Below are 22,077 nucleotides of genomic sequence, written 5' to 3'. Positions count from 1 at the left end.
TAAATCCCTATACCTGTCTTTGCTGGCTCAGCTGTTGGAACTTAAGAAGGCCTAAGTCCTGAAAAAGCTATGTGATTGGGAAGGTGATGGTGCAAGGAGACAACACTTATTCCAAACCTCTTTCAGCTCATTCATATGACCTGGCAACTGTGACTAAAAGTGTGGTTTTACGTTAAGCTCTTTTTAAAAAGGGCTGCTTTCCTTCTGCCAGGCTTGGGCTGACTCAGCCAGCAGTAGCCACACTCCTGTATGGGGTTTGGAATGCAATTAACTTATGCCTGCTTAATTTAAGCAGGTATAAATTCTGCTGGCTTCAGATACTTAGGATTGCTCTGAAAATCTGACTGATGAAGTCATCTGGCTTTTAAAATGTTCTCCTGTTGTGATCTTCTTATGTAGTGCTGCATTAATCTTCATCGAGACTGTATCTTTTCACACTTTATAAACTGCTTTGAAAGGTTGTACTCCTGAAAAGCAGTATAATATGATTTAAATGAACGAACAAATAAATGAATCACCAGCGATGCCCGACTATCACGTTACCATTTAGCATCCTGAGACTATCGCCTGATGTTGCCTGTTTAAGTGCCTGTTCCGCTTGCTCTCTCCTCTTTGATTCAAACTCAAGAGCTTCTTGCAATTTTCTCTTGGCTTTCTTCTCTTTCTTCAAGCGCTTTTGAATTATTGCTGAAAGATGAAAACACAATTATGAAAGCATTAATGGGACCTTCCCTGGGAATATAAAACAAATATATTTCTCTGCTGACATTCCAGTTCTGCTTTTGGTTTACAAGACTATTACACCCTCTTTCTCCATATAAACATTCTTGAAAATTAGATAATGGTGATTCTGCTTGCTACACGTTTGGGCATAAAAATGAAAATTTATCTATCTCTATATCTATCATCTATATATCTATCTATCTAATCTATCATCTATCTATCATCCATCTATCTATCTATCTATCATCTATCTATCTATCTATTTAAAAAAATTACATCCTGCCTTTCCATGAATCATAAGCAGAGTGTTTAGCAACAACAATAAACAACAATAGTAATAGTAATACTACTTTTAATCATAATAATACAATTAAAACAAAGACAGAATCTGGAATGTCAAATTTCTTTCCATTTGGAAAAGGAAAGCACACCTTCGAGGTTTTTGTTCTGCTTTTGCAAAACTCAGAGGGTTTGATCTACTCTAGATAATTAGAGTAGACCCACTGAAATCCATGGGACTTTCTTTGTGGGGGAAAACAAAACAATAGGTTGGATCTACACTGTCATACTTAAGAGAATAAACTATTATGTTCTCAAAGTATGATAGCCCACTCTACATAGCGCTAAGTCTGGATCCAATCCACAGTTTTGATTCCCCACCCCACCCCACTGCCATGACGCTGAATTATTTTTTGTGACCTGAATTTCATCACAATCTCTCAATTTGCTATGAACCTCAAATATTTAGCCAGTGAAATGTGAGCTGTACATCACATTTGAAATGTAAGTCTGTGGTATTATCTTCTTCAGATTTTAATTTTATATTCCAAATTAATTTTTAGCCTACATATCAATGGCTATCAATAATGGGCCAGTATTAAGCTGTTGAATGATTATTTGCATGAATTTGTATATATAAACAGACATAAAATCCCAGTTGTTATAGATAATAAACACCAGTTTGCTATTTACCAATTCCATGCTCTTTATAGGTAAGCTGAATGTGAGGGATTAAATATGAACAAATACTGCTGGTGAATAAATGTGAACATGAATCTGGGGCATATGTAGGCTATATGACCTCCGTAAAGACTGTCACCCAAGCCCAATGATTTCTTAAGGAGATGTAATGTGCAAATACTTTTACTGCTGACCAACACTGCCCCATTAGCCTAGGCAGTGTTGGTTAGCAGTGAAAGTGCTTCCACTAGGAGTAAGTAAGTAAATGAATAAAGATCAATTTGTGCATTGAACAGACAGGTGACCATGATCAGAGCAAGTTGCTACAATCCAGTTACAGTGCAGCATTGGTTTATGGTTATATTTGCTCCCATTATAGAAGGTGAGCACTACAAAATTGCATCTGAACAGAATAATGACATTTAGTAGTGATGGAAGCTATTTACTGTATGAAATAGAACACCCCTCCCCCAATACTGCTTGCTCTAGTCCAGAGTTTCCCAAACTTGGATCTCCAGATGTTTTTGGACTACAGTTCCTATCATCCCTGGCCACTGGTCCTGCAAGCTAGGGATGATGAGAGTTGTAGTCTAACAACAGCTGGCGACCCAAGTTTGAGAAACCCTACAGTCTACTCAAAACCAGAGCCCATCAAAGTTGCTCCAAAGCAGTGGTGGAAAGAACATCAGGAGATCTGATCACAGGTTTCCTATGTTTTGACACAAAGATGTCATCAATGTCATAAAAATATAAGAGGAGCCCAGCTGGATCAGTCCAAAGGCCTATCTAGTCCCGCATCCTGTTTCTCACAGTGACCAACCAGATGTCCCTGGAAAGTCCACAAACAAGATATGAAGGCAACAGCTCTCTTCTCCTGGTGTTCTCAAGTTTCCCTCTGGCAGCCTCTCCCTGTTTCCTTCTGTGATACATTAAGAGCACATATAGAAGAGGTGAGGCCATGGTGATCCAAATGAATTAGGTTTAGATGAAGGCTTGGTGGGTAGGAAAAAGGAAGGCTTCTAACCATAGGGAGCAGCATGCCAGAAATCAGTTTTTATTTTGGCTTACCTCTGTTTTGCAGCTCAGCAGTGAGTTGCCTTTCCAGACTCTCTCTCAGTTCCCTCTCCCTGCACAGCTCCATCTTCAACTCTTTCTTTTCCTGCTGGATCTGTTTCTCCTGCACTCGAGCATTATCTACAGCAACTTTCAGCAACCCCTGTTAAAATAGGTGCACACAAACCGATCCTGAAAACAACTTTTTAATGGAATGGTAGGGCTGAGCTCAGGCGAGGGAACTATGGGTGCTGTTTTATTTTTTGCCTTGTCAACATGATCACAATTCTGGTGAATCTAGTGGTTGACATTATTGTTGGATGACATCTGGATGAACAATCCCATTCAGCGTCTGCAGGACACAGATGCTTTACTACAGATCCAGGCTCTGGCTAATGCACACCCCAATTTCCAGCCTCATACATCAGTGCAACACAATATAGCAGTCTTTCTCAATCTGGGGCCCTCAATATGCTTTGGTCTGAAAATCAAATCTTTCCTGACCATTGACCATGCTAGCTCAGGTTGATGGAAGCCGTATTCCAAAGCATATGAAGGGTTCCAGGCTTAGAAAGGCTGCACCATTAACTAACACAGATTCCCACTATTATCTTAGCACAAATTCTCCAAATTTCAGCAAATACTGGATTCACCCAAAGATTTGTGTTACTGGAAAAATAAATATATTTTAGGGCCAAATGGTTTTTGTGGGAGAAGATTTAGCAGCAATGGCTTAATCATGTTCCCTCTCATCCTCATGCATCAGTCTTTTTCCAATTTAGGGGCTTCCTCATTTATTTCAGAACTTGCATACATTGTTTAGAGTTCTCAGTCTGAAATACTTGTGGAAGATTTTGAAGGTGGCGATACTCATGTGTGCCTGAAGTCCCTTGCGTGTAAGAGCTCCATGGGTTGGGGGCATTCAAATATAGTGGAATTGCATGTATCAGCTGAAGTCTCATTGCTAAAATCTATTGATGAATGAAGGATAAGTGGACGTTGGCAGATGATCCATAAATAATCCAGGATATGCATTCTAAGGAGAAGAAGTATTTGTTAGTTGATTTATTTAAATGATTTCCATCAAGCTTTTTGACTATAAGATCCTCAAGACAGCTAAGAAAACAAATGACAAAAAGCAAAAGGTAAAAAGTTAGGTTGAAGTGCTTGCAAGCATATAACATTTGTAATACAATATAATATCACACACAAACTTTCTACTTTTCACAATTCATGTTAAAATCACCATCCATTTAAAAAAATGAGATTCTGAAATTAACAAATAGTTGACTGAAACTGAATCCAAAGTTCCCACCATAAAACTAAGTTCCCAAATCCCGACTATATTATAGATAATAGAGATTTATCCTTCCCACATATCTGACTTCCTATACACGAGCACATCTTTCATATAATAAGGCATATGGGTTTACTACAGCCTGTGTATTATTATTCCAATACAAAATAAACTCAGTTTCTCTGAGAACGTTTTATCTTGTTTGCCTCCCTTCCCTGGCTCTGATTACATTTGTTCTTTTTACATGTATACTTGTTCCCCAGTTTCCATTATCCAAACTGCCAATTCAGGAGGGTTTTTGACTTTTTCTGAACTTGACATATAGTCATCATACCGTGTAGTCATCTGGGCAGCTGTTGCCAGTTGTCTTTTGGGGACACCACTTCTTTAAGATAATCAGACAGACTAGAGGAACTCTTGATAATTTATAACCAATAATTTATCTTATTTCTGTTAATATTTGATACCAATATAATTTGATTTTAAGTCTCTGTCATCTCAATGCAGGGTGGGATGTGGAATAATCACTGGGGCATTTTACCTGTATGTTGGTTAATAAAGTTTCTACGGAGGACAATCCATCTGCAAAAAGAAAAGGTGCACGGAAACCAGGAGGAACACTCTGCCCAGCCAGTTGGATCTTCTCTAGGGCTGGTGCCATTATTGGGATGCCAATCTGCATCTCTTCTGTAAAGACACGACAGAGAAGGAACAGATTATTACTTGGGGAGCAACTGAGGCAACATCTTTAAAAATGACCTGGGTGAAAGAATTGAGGGGATGCTCCCAAACTGGGAGGGGTAGCTAGCTCATTCCACAGAAGACAGAATTAGGATTTAAGATTACCTTAACAGACTCACAAAACTAACAAAATGACTTTCAATAGGGAGAAATGTTCTAGTCCAAGCCCCTGCAATGAAGGGTTGTTTTAAGAAGCATGAAGAAATTTTCTGAGAACCGATTGATGAATCTGTGGCCTTGTTCTTGTCTTTGATGCTGCTTTTGCCCTTCTTCTTTAAAAAAAAATTATTTGGTTTTCCAAATTAAGATTTTACAATCGCATATCCAACATACATCATAAAAACGAGATTCCAAAGAATCCCCTGAACTTCCCTCCTCCCCTTTGTGGGTCCTATTGTTAGCCATTTCTTCCCTTTTATAATAGTCCAAATCTTTTACATCTCCATTATAATCCAAAATTCACCAAGTGCTAGTCCACTCTTACTAACGATTTTAACTGTTTACAATGATTTTTTCCCCAGATAAATTATAATCCTTATTAAAATTTTGGCTTTCTGGAAAAAAATAAACAGGGAGAAATGTTAGGCTCTGCACTTACAGTAGTGGAGCATGGAAGTTGGGCCTTAGCTACCTATCCACACCTATGAAGAATCACTGATGGAAAGGGGGCCCCATCAGACAACTGCCCCTTAACCAAAGTTGCTCTGGAGGGACAGGATCATCTTGGACTTCCCACTCAGGTGGGAATGGATCTCATTATTATCAAGGGCCACAGGGATGAGTTCTTCATCGATAGCACCTTGGTGGGCTACTCGGAGCCAATATTCACTTTACCATTGGCAATAGGCCCAAGAGCCTCACAGTCTCCACCATGGCCTGAGGACTGAGGACTTCAGCCAGTGCAGCATTTGTCTAAGCTGGTTTAGCAATGGGCGTCATGTGTATTTTAATGAACTGAATGGAGTAAAATATTAGGAGTTATGGAAGAGTGGAGAGAGACTTTGTGAACTTAACAGTGTTTACCTTTTTTACTTAGCTGCTATTTTGTTGTTAACATTGTTTTACAGATTATAAATATTTGTTGCATACTATGATATATAACGTTATGTAATATATCTATTATACAATATGACCTTCGCTGTAATTGTGATATTTAGATTGTTTTATACATTGTAATTGTTTACTGCTAATTTGCTAATTATTTTAGAAATTGCATAGAAATACAATCAAAATCAAATCAAATGAGGTCATCTTGCAGTTCCAGAAAGGAACAATTAAAGGAAAGAAATGAGATAACTTTTTTTTTTTAACTCGGAGACTTCTTTGTCCTAAATAAACAAAGCAAAAAACAGAATGGAGTAATGAGAAGTAATTTGGTTCTAACAACAGGTATAATACTAACTATAATCATGTAATGTTTAAAATACAGTCAAAACTGCTGGATTTTACATAAAACAAAGACTGTGCACAATCTTCACCGCGTTGAGAGTCATTTTTGCTTCTCGGTCATATTGTTTCACTCTTGCTGATTTAAAAAGGATTAAAAGAAATCTGATTTTTGCTCCATCGCCCTTTTTGATGGATGGATGAATTCAATGCTTAATTCTTTTTAATCCCCTTTGCGATACTCAGTGATCATGTAACAATGGTAATTTGGGGCTGTGTGTATTCTGTAACCACACTGTGCAAGTTCAGAAATTAGTAACGGGTGGACAGCTCTGTATCCTGTATGAAGGTGCCATACAGCCATGTGAAGTCAGGCCACTGATTCATGCATCCCCGTACGTAAATATTTTATATTTATAGGATTGCTTTATTTCATATTTTAATTCTAGATGTTATATTTTAATGGATCAATAGGATCGCTCAGTATGCATTTTAATTATGTATCTCTGTATTTTAATGTTTGTGTAATTTGTTTTTATTCATGTAAACCAGTTAGAAGCCTATTTCGGCATTAAGTGCTACACTAACAACAACAGCAACAAATTCTAGCAATGATTCTCCAGGATCTGAGGCAGGGTGCACAGATTTTAGGAGTGAAGTTTATAGAATCACAGAATTGTAGAGCTGGAAGGGACCCTGAGGGGGTCATCTAGTCCAACCCCCTAAAATGCAGGAATCTCAGCTAAAGCAGCCATGAGAAATGACCATCCAACCTCTGCTTAAAAACCTCCAATGAAGGAGAGCCCACCACCTTTGACTGTCAAACAGCTCTTCCTGTCAGAAAGCTCCTCCTGATGTTAAGTCAGAATCTCTTTTCTTGTAACTTCAAGGCATTGGGTCCTACCCTCTGGAGAAGGAAGAAACAAGCTTGCTCCATCTTCCATATGACAGCCCTTGAAATACTTGGAGTCAGCTCTCATATCTCCTCTTAGTCTCCTCTTTTCTAGGCACACACGTTCCAGCTTGTCAATATCCTTCTTAAATTGTGGCACCCAGAACGGGACTCAGTTCTCCAGGCAGGGTCTGACTAAGGCAGAATACAACAGTACTATGACTTCCCAACTATACTTCTGTTGATGCAGCCTAGAATAACAGTTGTTTTTGCTGCTGCATCACACTGTTGACTCATGTTAAGCTTGTGGTTTGCTAAGACCCCTAAATCCTTTTCACATGTGCTACTGGCAACCCATATGTCCACCATCATATATTTGTGTAGCTGGTTCTACCTGCCTAAGTATAGAGCAAAACATTTGTCCCTATTGAAATTAAATTTGTTAGTTTTGATCCAGTTCTCTAATCTGTTCAAGTCATCCTGAATCCCAATTCTGTCTTCTGCGGTATTAGCTACCCATTCTAGTTTGGTGTCATCTGTAAACTGGATGAACATCCCCGCTATTCCTTCATCCATGTTGTTTATAAAGACATTGAACAAAAGAAGCCGGTGGCACCCCACTTGTCCTTTTTCCAGGATGATGAGGCACCATTAGTAAGCACTCTTTGGGTACAATCAGTCAAACAGCTACAAATCCACCCAACTGTTACCTTGTCTAGCCCACATTTTCCCAGCTTCTCTACAAGAATATAACAGGGAACTCTGTCAAAAGTCTTACTGAAATCAAGATACACTATGTTTACAACATTCCCCCGATTCATGAAGCTTGTAACTCTCTATATAAAAGAGATTCATTTGGCATGACTTGTTTTTAAGAAACCCCTTCAGGGTCTTAGTAATCACAGCATCCTTTTCTAAGTGCTCACAGACTGACTGTTTAATTATCTGTTCTAGCACCTTTCTTGGTATCAACATCAAGCTGACTGGTTTGTAGTTATCTGGGTCTTTTCTCCCATTTCTGAAGGTGAGGACGATGTCTGCCTGCCTCCAATCCACAGGGGCCTCAGCTTTTCTCCAAGAATTCTCAAAGATTATAGAAAGAGGCTCTGAGATTACATTTGCAAGCTCCTTTAGTACCCTTGGATGCAACTCATCAGGCCCTGGAGGTTTGAATTCATTGAAAGTAGCTAGGTATTCCCTCACCACCTCTTTTCCTATCTTGGGCTGCAACACCCTCCTTACAATATTTATTCTGTTATCACCAGGCTGGGCATTGCTTTCTTTTTGATGAAGACAGAGGCAAAGTAGGTGTTGAACAGTTCCACCTTCTCTCTGTCACCCAATAGCACTTCTCCATCTTCTCCACACAAAGCACCTACCACTTGCCTGTCTTTCTCTTGCTTCAAACATAGCCAAAGAAACCTTTTATTGTTATTTTTAACCTCTCTTGCAAGCCTGAGCTCATTCTGAGCTTTGGCCTGCCTGACCTTCTCCCCGTAACTGTTGGCTACTTGTGTTATATTTCTGCTTTGTGATTTCCCATTTCTTCCATTTCTTATGCATGCCATTATTATTATTATTATTATTATTATTATTATTACTACTACTACTACCACTGTCATTATCACTATTATTATCTGATTATTTCTCAGAGTTTCTAATAAGATTCTGTCTTCTCAGCACATCAGTTTGGTTAATATTTTATGAGAAGGTATGATCAATCTTTCTGCTATTCCCCCAAACCCTATCCTCTGGTTACACACTTAAAACAAGTTCTTCCCAAGTCAAAGAATACCTACCATTTCTCATGCTCAAATAATTCATATTCAGGGTCAAGTCATTAAAATTAATTGTTTATGCCCAAAACCACTCCTCTGTGAAGCAAGGTAAACTAAACGCATCTTGGAGAGGTAGAGGGAAAGACGAGGGGGAGAGCAAGCGAGCGGGCGCAATGAATGAATTGTGGATAAACTGCTTAAAACAATCTAGAAACCTCAACTGCTTGGGAAGGGGGGGGCATGGGAGGGTGGGGGAAAGTAATGCTATTAAAATGGCCAAAAGGAAAATTCATATTGACTGCAGAGACAGGGCACACCGTCTATGGTTAGTAATGTTGCTGTAGAGTAGATTGAAGTTTCAAAATGGCATTAGTCTTCTTTAAAGAGATAGACACGGCTAAATTAGGTGCTGCTGGCTGCAGTGAGGATCAAATGCAAAAAGAAATCATATTTCACCCGAGCTAGTCAACAGCAGGAAAATAAATAGAAATATAAGAGCTATGCAGGCAATGATTCATTTTGATAATCTGGCCCAAGAGAGACACAGGGAGACAGCATCCAGATCTAAACTCCCCACCAAAAGACAAATAGGAGACGGAGGGTGGAGACTGGGATGACAGCCTAGCAGAGGTCACATCGATTTCTACCAGCGGTTTTCACACAGATGAGATAACCCTGCACTCCATTTGCCCCATTGTTCATATCCTACCTGTCCCACAAGCCATAAATTTCCAAGTCCCCGAAAAAAGGGGCAGTAAAGAAGAAGGATTCTACTTATGACTTCTTATGATTAAGTTTTTGTGCTAACCAAACATGGTTTGCCAACCAAGGTCACATTGCATGTTAAAGTCCATAATAGCTAGGAAAAGACTAGGGGAAGCATATTACGGTTTAGCGTCTATGGGTGGGAAAGGGAGAGGGGGTGGGGGGAGAAAAGAACCCCTGTCAAACAATTCATCATTTTCTCCTCCTGATTGAAATCACACACTGCGAAGATGAATGATATAAGCATTAGAAATCTATTTCAATCTTGTAATAGATCTTCACATCTGAATGGTGCCCCCCTTTAGGGCTACCTTCAACAGAAGCACATGGAGGGAGCAGAGCTGTATTTGTTAATTTGTTAAAGACATAAAAATCTTAATTGGCAAAGTGATGATGCCATGACAACCACAACAGAAAGGATAAGCATGGAATGTCCCTAAACAGGTCACTCTCTTTGTGGGTGGAATACAAAGGCTTTGATGTGTGTGTTTGAATTTTAACACCCACTATTCACGATGTATACATTGAAAGCTGCCACCCATGGGGTGGCAGAATAAACAGGAAATAAAACTAGGACCTAACCAAGGGCACAAGCAACACTGCATTTATTGAGGCAAAGGGAAGACTGCTTTTATGGAGCTTGTTTGCCATACCTTGTAATAGCATCCTAGATTCTATTCAAAGGGCATGGTCTTAATTTCTAGCACTCATTCCAGATGAATAGGCATCCTGTTAGGTTGTTGTTGTTGTTTTACATGTATTGAGAAAGAGAATATAAAGCAAAATACTCAGAATGGATAGCTCAGTTGGTAGAACATGACACCCTTAATCCCAGGGCTGTTGGTTTGAGCCCCACATTGGGCAAAAGATTCCTGCACTGCAGAGGGATGGACTAGTTGACCCTCACGGTCCTTTTCAACTCTACAGTTCTATGATCCTAAGCCCAAAGTCACACCCAAAGCTGTGAAAGCATTTACTAGGATTGGGAAAGTATGTGTAGCTTTGAGATTTATTTTTTAAGTTTTAAGTTTTGTTTTTGTTTTTTAATTGTAAAAATTTAAAAATCCTCTTCACATAAGAGGATTTTACAATCAAAATAAACCATAACACAAACAAGAACATGACTTTTCTTTTCATTTATGTTAATCTTCTTTTAACTCCTTGTTCTTGACCTCTTAAATCACATATATATCTTTAACAATTTCCCAAATGCTGCCCTACACCTCCCTTCCCCCGTTCTCATTACTTCCCTTCACCCATGTGCGATCTTCTCAACCTAATATTGTTTCTTGTTGTGTTAACAAAAGTTTGTATTTGTTGTTCCATATATGTCATGATATCATCTTGTATCCTTGCACATTTTACCTATTGCATATTAAATTTAAGCTCCAAAACCAAATCTTTCCATGTATTCCTTTATGTACTCCCACTCTTTGTACATTTTTTTTGGTTGGAACAGCCTCTAATTGTTGCCATTAATTTTGCCATCTCCACAAATTCTCAGATTTTAGCTCATCATTCCGATATTTCTGGTATTTTTTCTGTTTTCCAATTTTCAGCCAATAATAATCTAGCCGCTACTGTTGCTTAAAGGAATACATTCCTTTTGTCTTGGGGATGTCACTGTTATACATGTGTAGCTTTGAGATTTGGGATACACACACACACACACACACACACACACACACACACAGGACATTATCTTTGGCAGGGCTGTGCCCCAGTAGCCCTAGTGGAAGAGTTTCCACTGGATCCAATTCATCACAGCATTTCAATTTCAGTCAACAGCTAGCTGCTTCCTATCCATTTAAAGCAGTATCAAACCAACAGTCACAGCTTCCCCCAAAGAAACCTGGGAATTGCAGTTTGTTAAGTGTACTGAGAATTGTTAGAAAACCCCTACTCCTCTCACAGAGCTATAATTTCCAGAGTGGTATAACCACCTATCCATCTTTCATTGGTACTCTGGAAACATTAGCTCTGTGAGGGAAACAGTGGTTCTCTCCCTTAAAAGGTAAAGGTACCCCTGCCAGTCTTGACAGACTCTGGGGTTGTGCGCCCATCTCACTCAAGAGGCCGGGGGCCAGCGCTGTCCGCAGACACTTCCGGGTCACATGGCCAGCGTGACAAAGCTGCATCTGGCGAGCCAGCGCAGCACACGGAATGCCGTTTACCTTCCCGCTGGTAAGCGGTCCCTATTTATCTACTTGCACCCGGGGGTGCTTTCGAACTGCTAGGTTGGGAGGCGCTGGGACCGAGCAGCGGGAGCGCACCCCGCCGCGGGGATTCAAACCACCAACCTTTCGATCGGCAAGCCCTAGGCGCTGAGGCTTTTACCCACAGTGCCACCTGCGTCCTGGTTCTCTCCCTTAACAAACTACAATTGCCGGATTTCTTTGGAAGTCACGCTAGTGCTTTAAATGGATAGCACAGATATGGCCTATGTCTAACTCATTAGTGTGCAACCTGTGGCACTACAGGTGTTGCTGGAATACTATTCCCCATCATTCCTGATCGTTGGCCATGCTGGATAAGGCTAATGGGAGTTAAGTGTGCAACAACATTTGGAGTGCAAAAGGCTTCCCACCCCTGGTGTAACTGAACTGAACTGAGTTCTTCTGTTTAACCTCTCACCCATCTTCTTCTCATCCCTCTCTTGCTTCCCTTGCACTGGGACAGGAACATAGCCTTTTCTTATTACTCTGTAAAGTGCCATTGACCATGATGGCTCAATACTACCATGACAAATGTCCATCTTATTAAGTGTCTACACTGTCACACACAAACGCGCACACAAAGATGGGTGAATCATTCAGATTAGATCCCAGCCTCGCAAATCAGCTTAGGACTGGCATCGCTCTGGCAGTGTCAGTGGGCAAGGGCTCACGCGGCAGGCTCCGTTCACCCTCTACACCCTGCCCCCAGCATGCCCCGGGCACCGGCAACCACGCTACACCAATGCTCCTCCCCCCTCCATAGTTGAACATGATAGCTTTTCTAATATATAGATATAGATATAGATGATATAGGTATAATTGCATTGTAGAAACATATCTCCCATTAGGCATTGGTAGTATTCAGTGGAGACTACTCCATTAGGGCTAAGGGGGAACTGTCCCACCCACCTCAGGTTGCCTTCAGCCAGCCCCCAAGTGTCTGCCTTCTTACTTACAATCAGTCAGAGGGCAGCACTGCCTATCAGCCTCTTCCTCCTTAGCCTCAGTAAAGAACTCAGAAGGAAGGAGGACTGGGAGAAATCTAAAATTAATTGATTCTGCCTGTCACTGGCTCTAGTTCCAACTACTGTTTGATCTCCATGCTTTTACCCTATCCATACCAATGGGCACCAGACACCACTGGTAGTACTGAAATAGAAGTTTTGATTTCTCTTTCCATAATGTCTGCTCTTAACTAATGCTCTCTTTCCATAATGTCTGCTCTTAACTAATTTGGCCAATCTGCTTAGGCAGACTGCTGACTACCTCCCCTATGTGCCAGTGCTTTTGACTGATAACTACACAGACAAAAAGAGGGCTAGATTATCTTCCATTCTGGCCACTGCACAATCTGTTCAGGCAGACAAATAACTTCCTCCCAAGCAGAACTGAATGTATCATCATCATAATCTTATATAGTATCATCACCATCATTTTATATAGCACCATCAGTGTGCATGGCACTTTACAAGAGGTACAAGATGATAAGTTCATGCCCCATGGAACTTGCAACCTAAAATTGAACAAAGTGGAAAGAACAGAAAGAAGGGGAGGCAGGGTTAAGAAGGGAAGCTATATTAAGAACACGGGGAAACCCCTGCTGGATAAGGCCAAAGACCCACCTAATTCAGCATCCTGTTAACACAGTGCCTACTGGAAGCTGGCATGTAGGACCTGAGTGCAACAGTGCTCTCTCCACTGGTAATCCCCGTGACACTGGTATCCAGAGGCTTGCTACCTCTGAGAGTGGAGGCAGAACATTGCTATCATGGCTAGTAACCACTGACAGCCTTATCTTCCATCAGTTTCTCTAGCCCTCATTAAAGCCATCCACGTTGGTGGCTATCACTGCCTCTATGGGGAGTTCATTCCACAACATAACTATGTGCTGTGTGAATAATTATTTTTCTTTTGTCTTTAATCCTCCAGCGTGCAGCTTCATTGGATGGTCCTGAGTTTGAATATTATGAGAGACGGATTGTATTCTTTAATGTAAACTCTGCTCGTGTGCCAGGAGAATAGGAAGCATGACAAACAATCAGGGAATTCCTGAGGTGGGAAGTGGGAGACACGAGCCACCTGGATGTGATCAAGACTGCAATTGAGCAAATACATCCCATGAGAACATCACAAGATGAGTGTAATGTTTAGAGCTGGCCTGAACAAGTACTTCCCACTGAGGCCAGCTCCATTGGCTCACCTCAATGTGTACGTCACAGAACTATCCTCTTTCACAGAAATTAGTGGAGATGTTCATTTGAGTGGAGGCTGTGTGCACATTACTGATGCGTGTCTACTTGGCCTTAGATAAAACTTTGGCATGAGGGCTAAGCTATGCTTCATATGGTCAAGGCCATCAATAGAAGTGCATCACTTGTGGGGCTGCCTGTCCTTATCAGGAATCAGGGAAGGGATATCACATTGGCCCAAACCACCTGTTGGCAGAACATGGCTCCTGGTGTCTCAAACCAGAAATGTTTGTTTTGCTTGAATATTGTATAATTAACTGTAACCGGGGCTTGTGTTTGGAGAGGTGGGGCGGGGAGAGAAGAGAGATTACAATGGTACCTCGGGTTACATATGCTTAAGGTTACATATGCTTCAGGTTATAGACTCTGCTAACCCAGAAATAGTACCTTGGGTTAAGAACTTTGCTTCAGGATGAGAATAGAAATCACGCAGCGGCAGCACAAGTCCCCATTAGCTAAAGTGGTGCTTCAGGTTAAGAACAGTTTCAGGTTAAGAACGGACCTCCAGAACAAATTAAGGTCTTAACCCGAGGTACCACTGTACTTAGAAATATAGAACTGTAGAGTTGCAAGGAACCCTGAGGATCATCTAGTCCAACCCCCTGCAATGCAGGAATATGCACCTGTCCCGTACAGGTATTGAACCTGCAACCTTGGTGTTATCAGCACCATACTCTAAGCAACTCTGCTGTCCAGCTTATTATATACCTGGGAGTGTGTGTGTGGGGGGGAGCTGGGAATGACAGTTGGGAAGTAACAGTTGTTATTATTAAGCGTGTTCTCCTTCATGGAGAGCACGTGTTGCGGTGGGGGCTGCCAGGACACTCCAAAGTTGGGGGCGGGCTAATTGATCGTTGGCCACTGATGCGATTGGGGCTTCCCTTGTTGTTGGGAAGAAGTTAATGTTGCCATTTGTTGATTGACAGCCAGAAATGCTAAAACTCCTTGCACAAGGCTAGGGCTTCCTCTTTTCACCCGTGCATCGGATTGCCCGTCCCCCCCCCTCCCTAGAATTAGGGTTGTTCGCTTTGACCTTGCTATGCCTGTCATGTGGTCGTCTGCTCTTGGGGCAGGGGCCCAGTAGGAATTTTGTCCATCTGGCTGATTGGCTGGGGCCATTTGGTTTTTGCCTACTGCGTAGCAAATCGTCACAACTTGTAAGGTTGCGGTTAGGCATTGGTTTATGGTTTGGTTGGTTGAGGGGCATGGATTGGCTGTGCCTGCCCCTCTAATGCTGCTGCTGCAAGGGATTCCATTAAAGGAATTGGGGGCTAACTATTGCTTGTCCACTCTGTCAAGGGGGCTCGGGCCATAGCAATGAGCTCCTGGTTGCATTTGGGCTGAGGGCAGGTTCCCTGCTCCGTCGCTACCCCCTATTCTGACTTTCGCATCGTGCGGAATGTCAGTCTGTCCCTGGGTGGGGGCAGATAGTCGCAACCAATGCCTAAGCAACCACTCACAAATTTGTATTTTAATAAAGTTGTGGCCAAAATTATGCCAAAAATCTTAAACAAAAATTCTGTGTGATGTGTGAGTTATTGGGGTGGCCCTGGGGACCTCGACACACAAATACTATTATTACTTAGTTGCCTTACAAAAGTGACTCAGAGACTTGCAGCACAGTATAAATGCTAAAACCAACTACAACAAACGAATAAAAAGCTTTAAGAAACGCACCTATATGAATTTTAAAAACCCCCACGTCTTACTGAACCTGGCCCACCTAAACAGGGAACAAGTACTTAAAAGCACTTGGAACCCTTCAAATTAAGGACCAAAAGATAAAAAAGAAAGTTTTTTGCCTAGTGCATTACAATAGATGAATATATGCTTAGGAGATAACTAGCTTTGGCTGAATTCATTAGTGACTTCAGTCCATAAATTGCCAAACAGCACCAGCAGCAGCTAAAATACAGTTCAGATCAATTGCAAACTACACCCAACCAAACCCACTTTATTATTTTCTATTTTCATTGTCTTTTATGTTAGAATAATACATTTTTTGTTGCTGCTGTGGGGCCTCTTAAACATGACATAGTTGGGCATGTCTTAATCCAGCCCTGCTCATTATCAGATCTTGCTATCATGAGACTTACTTGAAGAAGAAAAAAAGTCTGATGGAAATCCACATTCCACCCTGATTCCACCTCTGTGATTCCATGAAATTTCACATCCATTTTCAAGTCTTCAAGGACAAGGCTATCTACCTTCAATGACTTACTAGCGCTGCAACCTCCTCCCTCGCCCACTGCTTCTGCTTTCATTGCCTCTCTGCCAGGAGGTGAGTCGTTCTTTTCATCAGTGAGAAAGAGGGATGCCTCCTTCTAACCTGGCAGAAGTCAAGCCACCCCAAATTTACAGCTTTAACCTTGCAATTCAAGTGCCAAATTTAAAGTCCAGGCTGTTTTTCTTAATTACACCCCCTGAATGTGCAAAGGGGTCAAAATGAATGCAATTTGAGGAGTAGCTGATTAATCTGGTTGCTGAGTGTTAAATCAAACTTTGGGATCATTTTAACCGTATGATTTATATTGCCTGGTGCCGTGGTGCCTTCCACCTCCTCCAGTGGTCCGATTTGTGATAAGGTGCTTAAGGAATGTGTGCACATTTCGAGGGCATCCCAGAAGCATTGCAAAAAGCATCAAATGAAAAAGACAGCTAACTTGTAGATTACCTTATTTGCCAGTTAAGCTTAGTTGCACTGCCATCTATTATTGAAAGCCGTAGGTATGCACAACATTATTTTTTACAGACAAACAGGAAGCAAATATCTGCCCCCAAGATATTTACAATCTAAAATTCTATAAAAAGGGAATGATGAGAGGAAGAAGAGGAAAGTAAACAGGATGAAGAGGTGATTTTTTTAGTTGCACATACTTGCACATACATGGGACGCGGTGGCGCTGTGGGTAAAAGCCTCAGCGCCTAGGGCTTGCTGTTCGAAAGGTCGGCGGTTCGAATCCCCGTGGCGGGGTGTGCTCCCACTGCTCGGTCCCAGTGCCTGCCAACCTAGCAGTTCGAAAGCAGTCCCGGGTGCAAGTAGATAAATAGGGACCGCTTACTAGCGGGAAGGTAAATGGCCTGGAAGTGTCTCCGGACAGCGCTGGCCCCCGGCCTCTTGAGTGAGATGGGCGCACAACCCTAGAGTCTGTCAAGACTGGCCCGTACGGGCAGGGGTACCTTTACCTTTACTTGCACATAGGCCCTAATACAAGTTCTGCCCATCAGGAGTAGGGCAAAGTGACTTATCTGACTTGTCCTCTCCCACACTAGCTATTCGTTTATTTCAATTTTGTTAAAAACCCATAAGCTACACGTGTCTACCCCTTAGTTACAGTACAATATGAGGGCTAATGGGTTGTGCTAAAGACTTCATGGGAAAGGTGGGTTTTGAAGAGGGGCTTTAAGGAACAATGAGACACCAAATGGGTGTTGCAAGAGGCATGTCCAGGCATAAGAGGCAGCAAGGGGAAAACAACGAAATCATTTGAAGTGTTTGTCTATTCATTCAAATCAATAGGTTCTTTTCCGTACAGGTATCAACTGCAATTTTCAACATACTGATTGTGAGGATTTTGTTCAAACTGTATTTCAAGTGAATCTGATCTGCAGTTCTTAGCCTAATACATAGATTAGAATGCAGTTATATTTTGTTTTTCACACTTCTCCCAATGCTGCAATAGAGTTCTCTGCTAAACAAATGTACAACAAAACTGCACTTTTGGAATAAAATGTGTGGAGAAAAAATGTGTAATTTAGTATAAAGTCCACACCAATATGGGTATTTTAGATGGGGTTGGGGGGAATTTGATGCAGCTCACATTTAAAGATGAACTTATCTAATTTGCATTTTCCAAAACAATTGGCAAACTGAAAGCACAGGCACACTTCGGAATTTAAACCTCTGTGACAGATTTATTCATCCTTAATATTAGAATACAATGCATATAAAACATATGTATTTTGTAAATAATAATGTTAATTTTGCGTGTATGTTTGTTCTCTTTAGTTTCAGATTGAGAGATTGATGCAGAAACAGGACAGAATGGCCTTATCAATGAACACAGGCAAAACTGACATGGTCTGGGAATAGACTGATGCATCCTTGCGCGCGTGCACCCACCCACTGTTTTACAGAGCTATTCTTGTCAAAGGTGTTTTAAACAAACAATCACTTAGAAAATATCAGTACAATAGCACAAAGATTACCCTGCAATGCAGAATTATGCCAATATACTTGTTAACAATGATACCTAGGTAATTTATACAGTCGTGACATTTACCTGCATGAAGCTCCCATTAATAACACTGAAGATTATACCTATTTAAAACCGGGTACATATTTAAAATAAATTTTGGTGCCATAAGTTCCTGTCAACAGTTGTGTGTGTGTGTGTGTGTGTGTGTGTGTGTGTGTGTGTTTTAAAAAACTAATTTGGACTTAAATCTTCATGGTGAGAGGGAACAGCTAACTTCATGGTGAGAGGGAACAGAAATATATGGCGAACATGGATAAGAATTTGGGGAGAAACATGGTTAATTTGGTTAGTAAGGAGCTCAGATCAGCAAAGCCACAGAAACAACCAAGTCAAAACATTCAGTCTTCAGGGACGATGGAACTATTTTAAAAACTTAAAATCATCATGCAGTACATGGATTGAAAGCTGATGTAAATACCATAAAACCCACTGAAAAACATTTCTGGGCAACAGCTCTTCCACACACACACACCCTAATCCATCATCAATTATAACACCTCCAAGTAATCCAGAACTTACTAATAACAGAATTACAAGAGGGACTGACAGTTGCTGCTGTCCCTGCTGTAAAGGAAAAACCAACAGCCCACCAGCAAACCTGTAGCCCCCAATGACAACCTACATAGATGAGCCACAAATAAACAACAGGTGCACCAGCATTTGGGTACCTGTAGAAAAGAGCCTCTAGATTATTTCTCCAGGAAATGCTTCTGCCTGTCAGAGTAGAGAGTACTGTGGGCGGGGTGGGGGTAGCAATTGCTATGGGGCACATTCCCTCAGAGACAATCTGTCAGAGGCTACATACTAGAAGTGGCATCAGGTCACTCTTTGGGTCTCCATGTCCCTGTCACCCCCTTTTCCCCCTCCCTCTTTCTGCCACTTCCCCCCTCTGCTATTTTCTCACTGTCTTTCCCTATTGTCAACCTCTTTCCCCCCCCCTCCTGCTCTCCTCCCCTCTCTCTTTCTCATTCACCCCCTTTCCACTCTCTCCTTCATCCCCTCTCCCCCTCGCCTTCTGCTTCATCTCATCCATTCCCTTCTATCTCTCTCCCCGGGTCTCCTGCTACTTTCTTCCTTCTCTGCTTCAACCACCTATTCTCCCTCTTTGTTTCTCTGTCTCATCCATCCCCTTTTCTCTCTCCTCTTTTGCCCCTTCCCTTCCCCTCCCCTTAAAATAAGGGCAGGCGGTTTAGGCTTGCAGGCTGCCCATTTAGTACAGAGGGACAAACTGTCCTAAGGCAGATTCCTATGTGTGCATAAGCTTCGCAAACCTATTGATATGAAACTTATCCCTTTCCAATACCCAAACTTCCCATGAAGTCTCACCTCCCCCCCCACACATTAAATAACATTTTTGTTTGTTTGTTTCTCACTATCATGGGTAGGTGAAACTTGCCCATGCGGGGTGGGGTGGGGGTGGGGAGAGAATTCTAAAGAATCTTGAGTTTCCTTGGCAGATTCAACCTTTCCATATTAATGTTGAGATGATTTTTCCCCCCTAGCTATTTTGTTGCAAATATTTATGACTCCATATGGAACAACAGATGTTCAAGGAAATGCATGGCAGAGAAGACTTCATTTTCAGCAATTATCCTTCTACTTGTTGTCACACTGTAGGTGGTTTTAGTGCATCTCTCTCAAAAAATTTAAAAAATAAAGTCAAATCCACCCAGTCCCACTCACACACTGTAAGGACATCAGCAGAGATCATTATGCTATCCTCCCCCTTCCTTCCTAAATACATTGGCTTTGGGGGGAAAGTGCCATTAATTTCACTTAATCGTAAGTGTGGGGCAGGCTGATACAGTGCCAGTTCTTCAGGGGGACCAATCTCCAACCCTATTCCCTCACCTTGCTGAATTCCCTTATCTGATCTTAGAATCACAGAGCTGCAAGGGGCCTTAAAGTTCTTCTAGCCCAACCCTCTGCCAATATAATAAATATTTTTGGGTTTTCTAGCTTGTCGGACTCTACATCCTATTTAGATAAACAGAGCACCACTACATCCACCATGTTGTCTCAGCTCCACCAGGTTTTGTTGCACCCAGTATAGATTATGCTCTCCATGTGTTTTACCTATGGCACTTTGACCTCTTTGACTTGCTGTCATGTGCTCCAGCACTTACAGTTTAATTCCTTTAATCTACCCTCAAGAGCAACAGAAGATGAATTTGTCATCTATGCGACAGCCCTTCAGGTATGTGAAGAAGGCTAAATAGTGCTTGTTAATAATCTCTTCTTCAGGCTAAATACGACCATCTCCTTCAATGTTATCTATGCACGTACTTTGATATCCATACCACATATATACTGGGGTGGCAAAACTTTGTTAGCTGAAGGGCTACACTGCATTCTTGGCAACCCTTCGGGACCACCTGGCAGTGATGGGGAGGGCACAAGGCAAGTGTTTTCCCTTTGTCCAGTAGACTAGCTTTTACATACACTCTCACAGCCTTCTCTGTCCTGCTTCCAAGCAGGCCAAAGGCATTATCAGAGTTCAAGGATACACTTCCAGCCAAGAAGCTGCAAATCAGGGCTAGTAGGGGGTCATGCCATGCAGAGAGGTGGGTGGCTGTGGAAAGACTAGAGGGAGTCCCGAGGCCCAGAGAAAATTCATTTCAGACTGTTCTGAAGCAGATCCCTCCATTCTGTAGGCCAAATGGGAAAGGGGAACTGAGAGACAGCCCTGTCTTCATACAATCTGAAAATTTGCGACCCAGGGACACAATCCTGCACACCACTAACTGCAATTGCTGAATTAATAAAATGCATGATCCCGTGAAACCATCCATGAAATGGCCACGGTAAAAGATCAAGTTCAGACTTATCCAACAATCTTGCAAGGTTTAATGCTATTGTAAAGCTGAAGTTCTTAACATATTAGCAATATATGGAGACAAGTTACACCCCATGAACCCTACACACACACACACACACACACACACACACACCAGATAGGAAATGGTGTTTCCCACTTCCTGTTTTATTAAGGTTTATTTTACAACTGTATTAAATAGGTTATAAAGGACAATCCCACTATTATACCCTTCCTTGCTTAGACTTAATAAATATTATATCCCCACCATCTATTAAAGCCAAGCAGTGGAGAAAATAAGTGAGGTAGTAATCTCCTCCGCAGATGTAAAATACCCTTAATAAACTTGGGGTGTATAACAGTCAGGAACGAATTACTCATGTCTGCTTTAATAAAATAGTACCCTTAAAGCAGTATTACTCTTAAGGTACTGACATTCCCACTGGCGCTACAAGCATATCCTTTCAAAGCAACACAGCTTGTTAAAAACGGCAAGATATCTTCTTGCAATAGAGAGTTTGTGTCCAAGCAAGATACAAGGTTTGTCGAGAAAGTACCCAGGGAGCAATAAAGCTGATGGGAAGCATATTTCTCGGTGGTATTTTAGCACTGTGAAAAATTCAATCACGGGGAAAAAATGTTTAGCTGTAAACATTTGAAGAGTCATATAAAAGCAATAGCTTTCCTGCAACACCTGCTTAAATAATTTTAAGAGGTGGAATGGAGCCCCCCCACCCCACCCCACCCCGCTCCAATCTTTGAAAAGCCATTGAGGACATTGTCTATTAATTTCCCTGGTGCCATCATGGCCGGACTCTTGAAATCAGGCAGAGTTAATAGCAGAATTCAACACAAACCAAGGGCATTTGACCAATAGGGCTAATTTTAACCCCCCCCCCCCCGCCACAATACCAAATATCTGTTCAGTATTAAGATAGGAAAA

At 41.6% G+C, this 22,077-nt stretch overlaps 1 protein-coding gene across 6 annotated transcripts in view; it reads right to left on the bottom strand.

The window, feature by feature from the left end:
• Nucleotides 1-22,077, bottom strand: part of DACH2 (dachshund family transcription factor 2) — a 305,329-nt gene that overhangs the window by 11,650 nt on the left and 271,602 nt on the right. For all 6 annotated transcript variants that reach the window (XM_077922615.1, XM_028715836.2, XM_077922614.1 and 3 more), the window contains 3 exons: nucleotides 4,575-4,720; nucleotides 2,752-2,899; nucleotides 544-687 (listed from right to left, as the gene is read on the bottom strand). In XM_077922615.1, coding sequence (XP_077778741.1) covers nucleotides 544-687; nucleotides 2,752-2,899; nucleotides 4,575-4,720 — 438 coding nt within the window. The remainder of the gene's footprint in view (nucleotides 1-543; nucleotides 688-2,751; nucleotides 2,900-4,574; nucleotides 4,721-22,077) is intronic.

The sequence above is a fragment of the Podarcis muralis genome, chromosome Z (assembly GCF_964188315.1).
Source record: "Podarcis muralis chromosome Z, rPodMur119.hap1.1, whole genome shotgun sequence".
Lineage (NCBI taxonomy): Eukaryota > Metazoa > Chordata > Lepidosauria > Squamata > Lacertidae > Podarcis > Podarcis muralis.
Note: the sequence above shows the minus strand (reverse complement) of the source record. Positions and strands in the feature narration are given on the sequence as shown.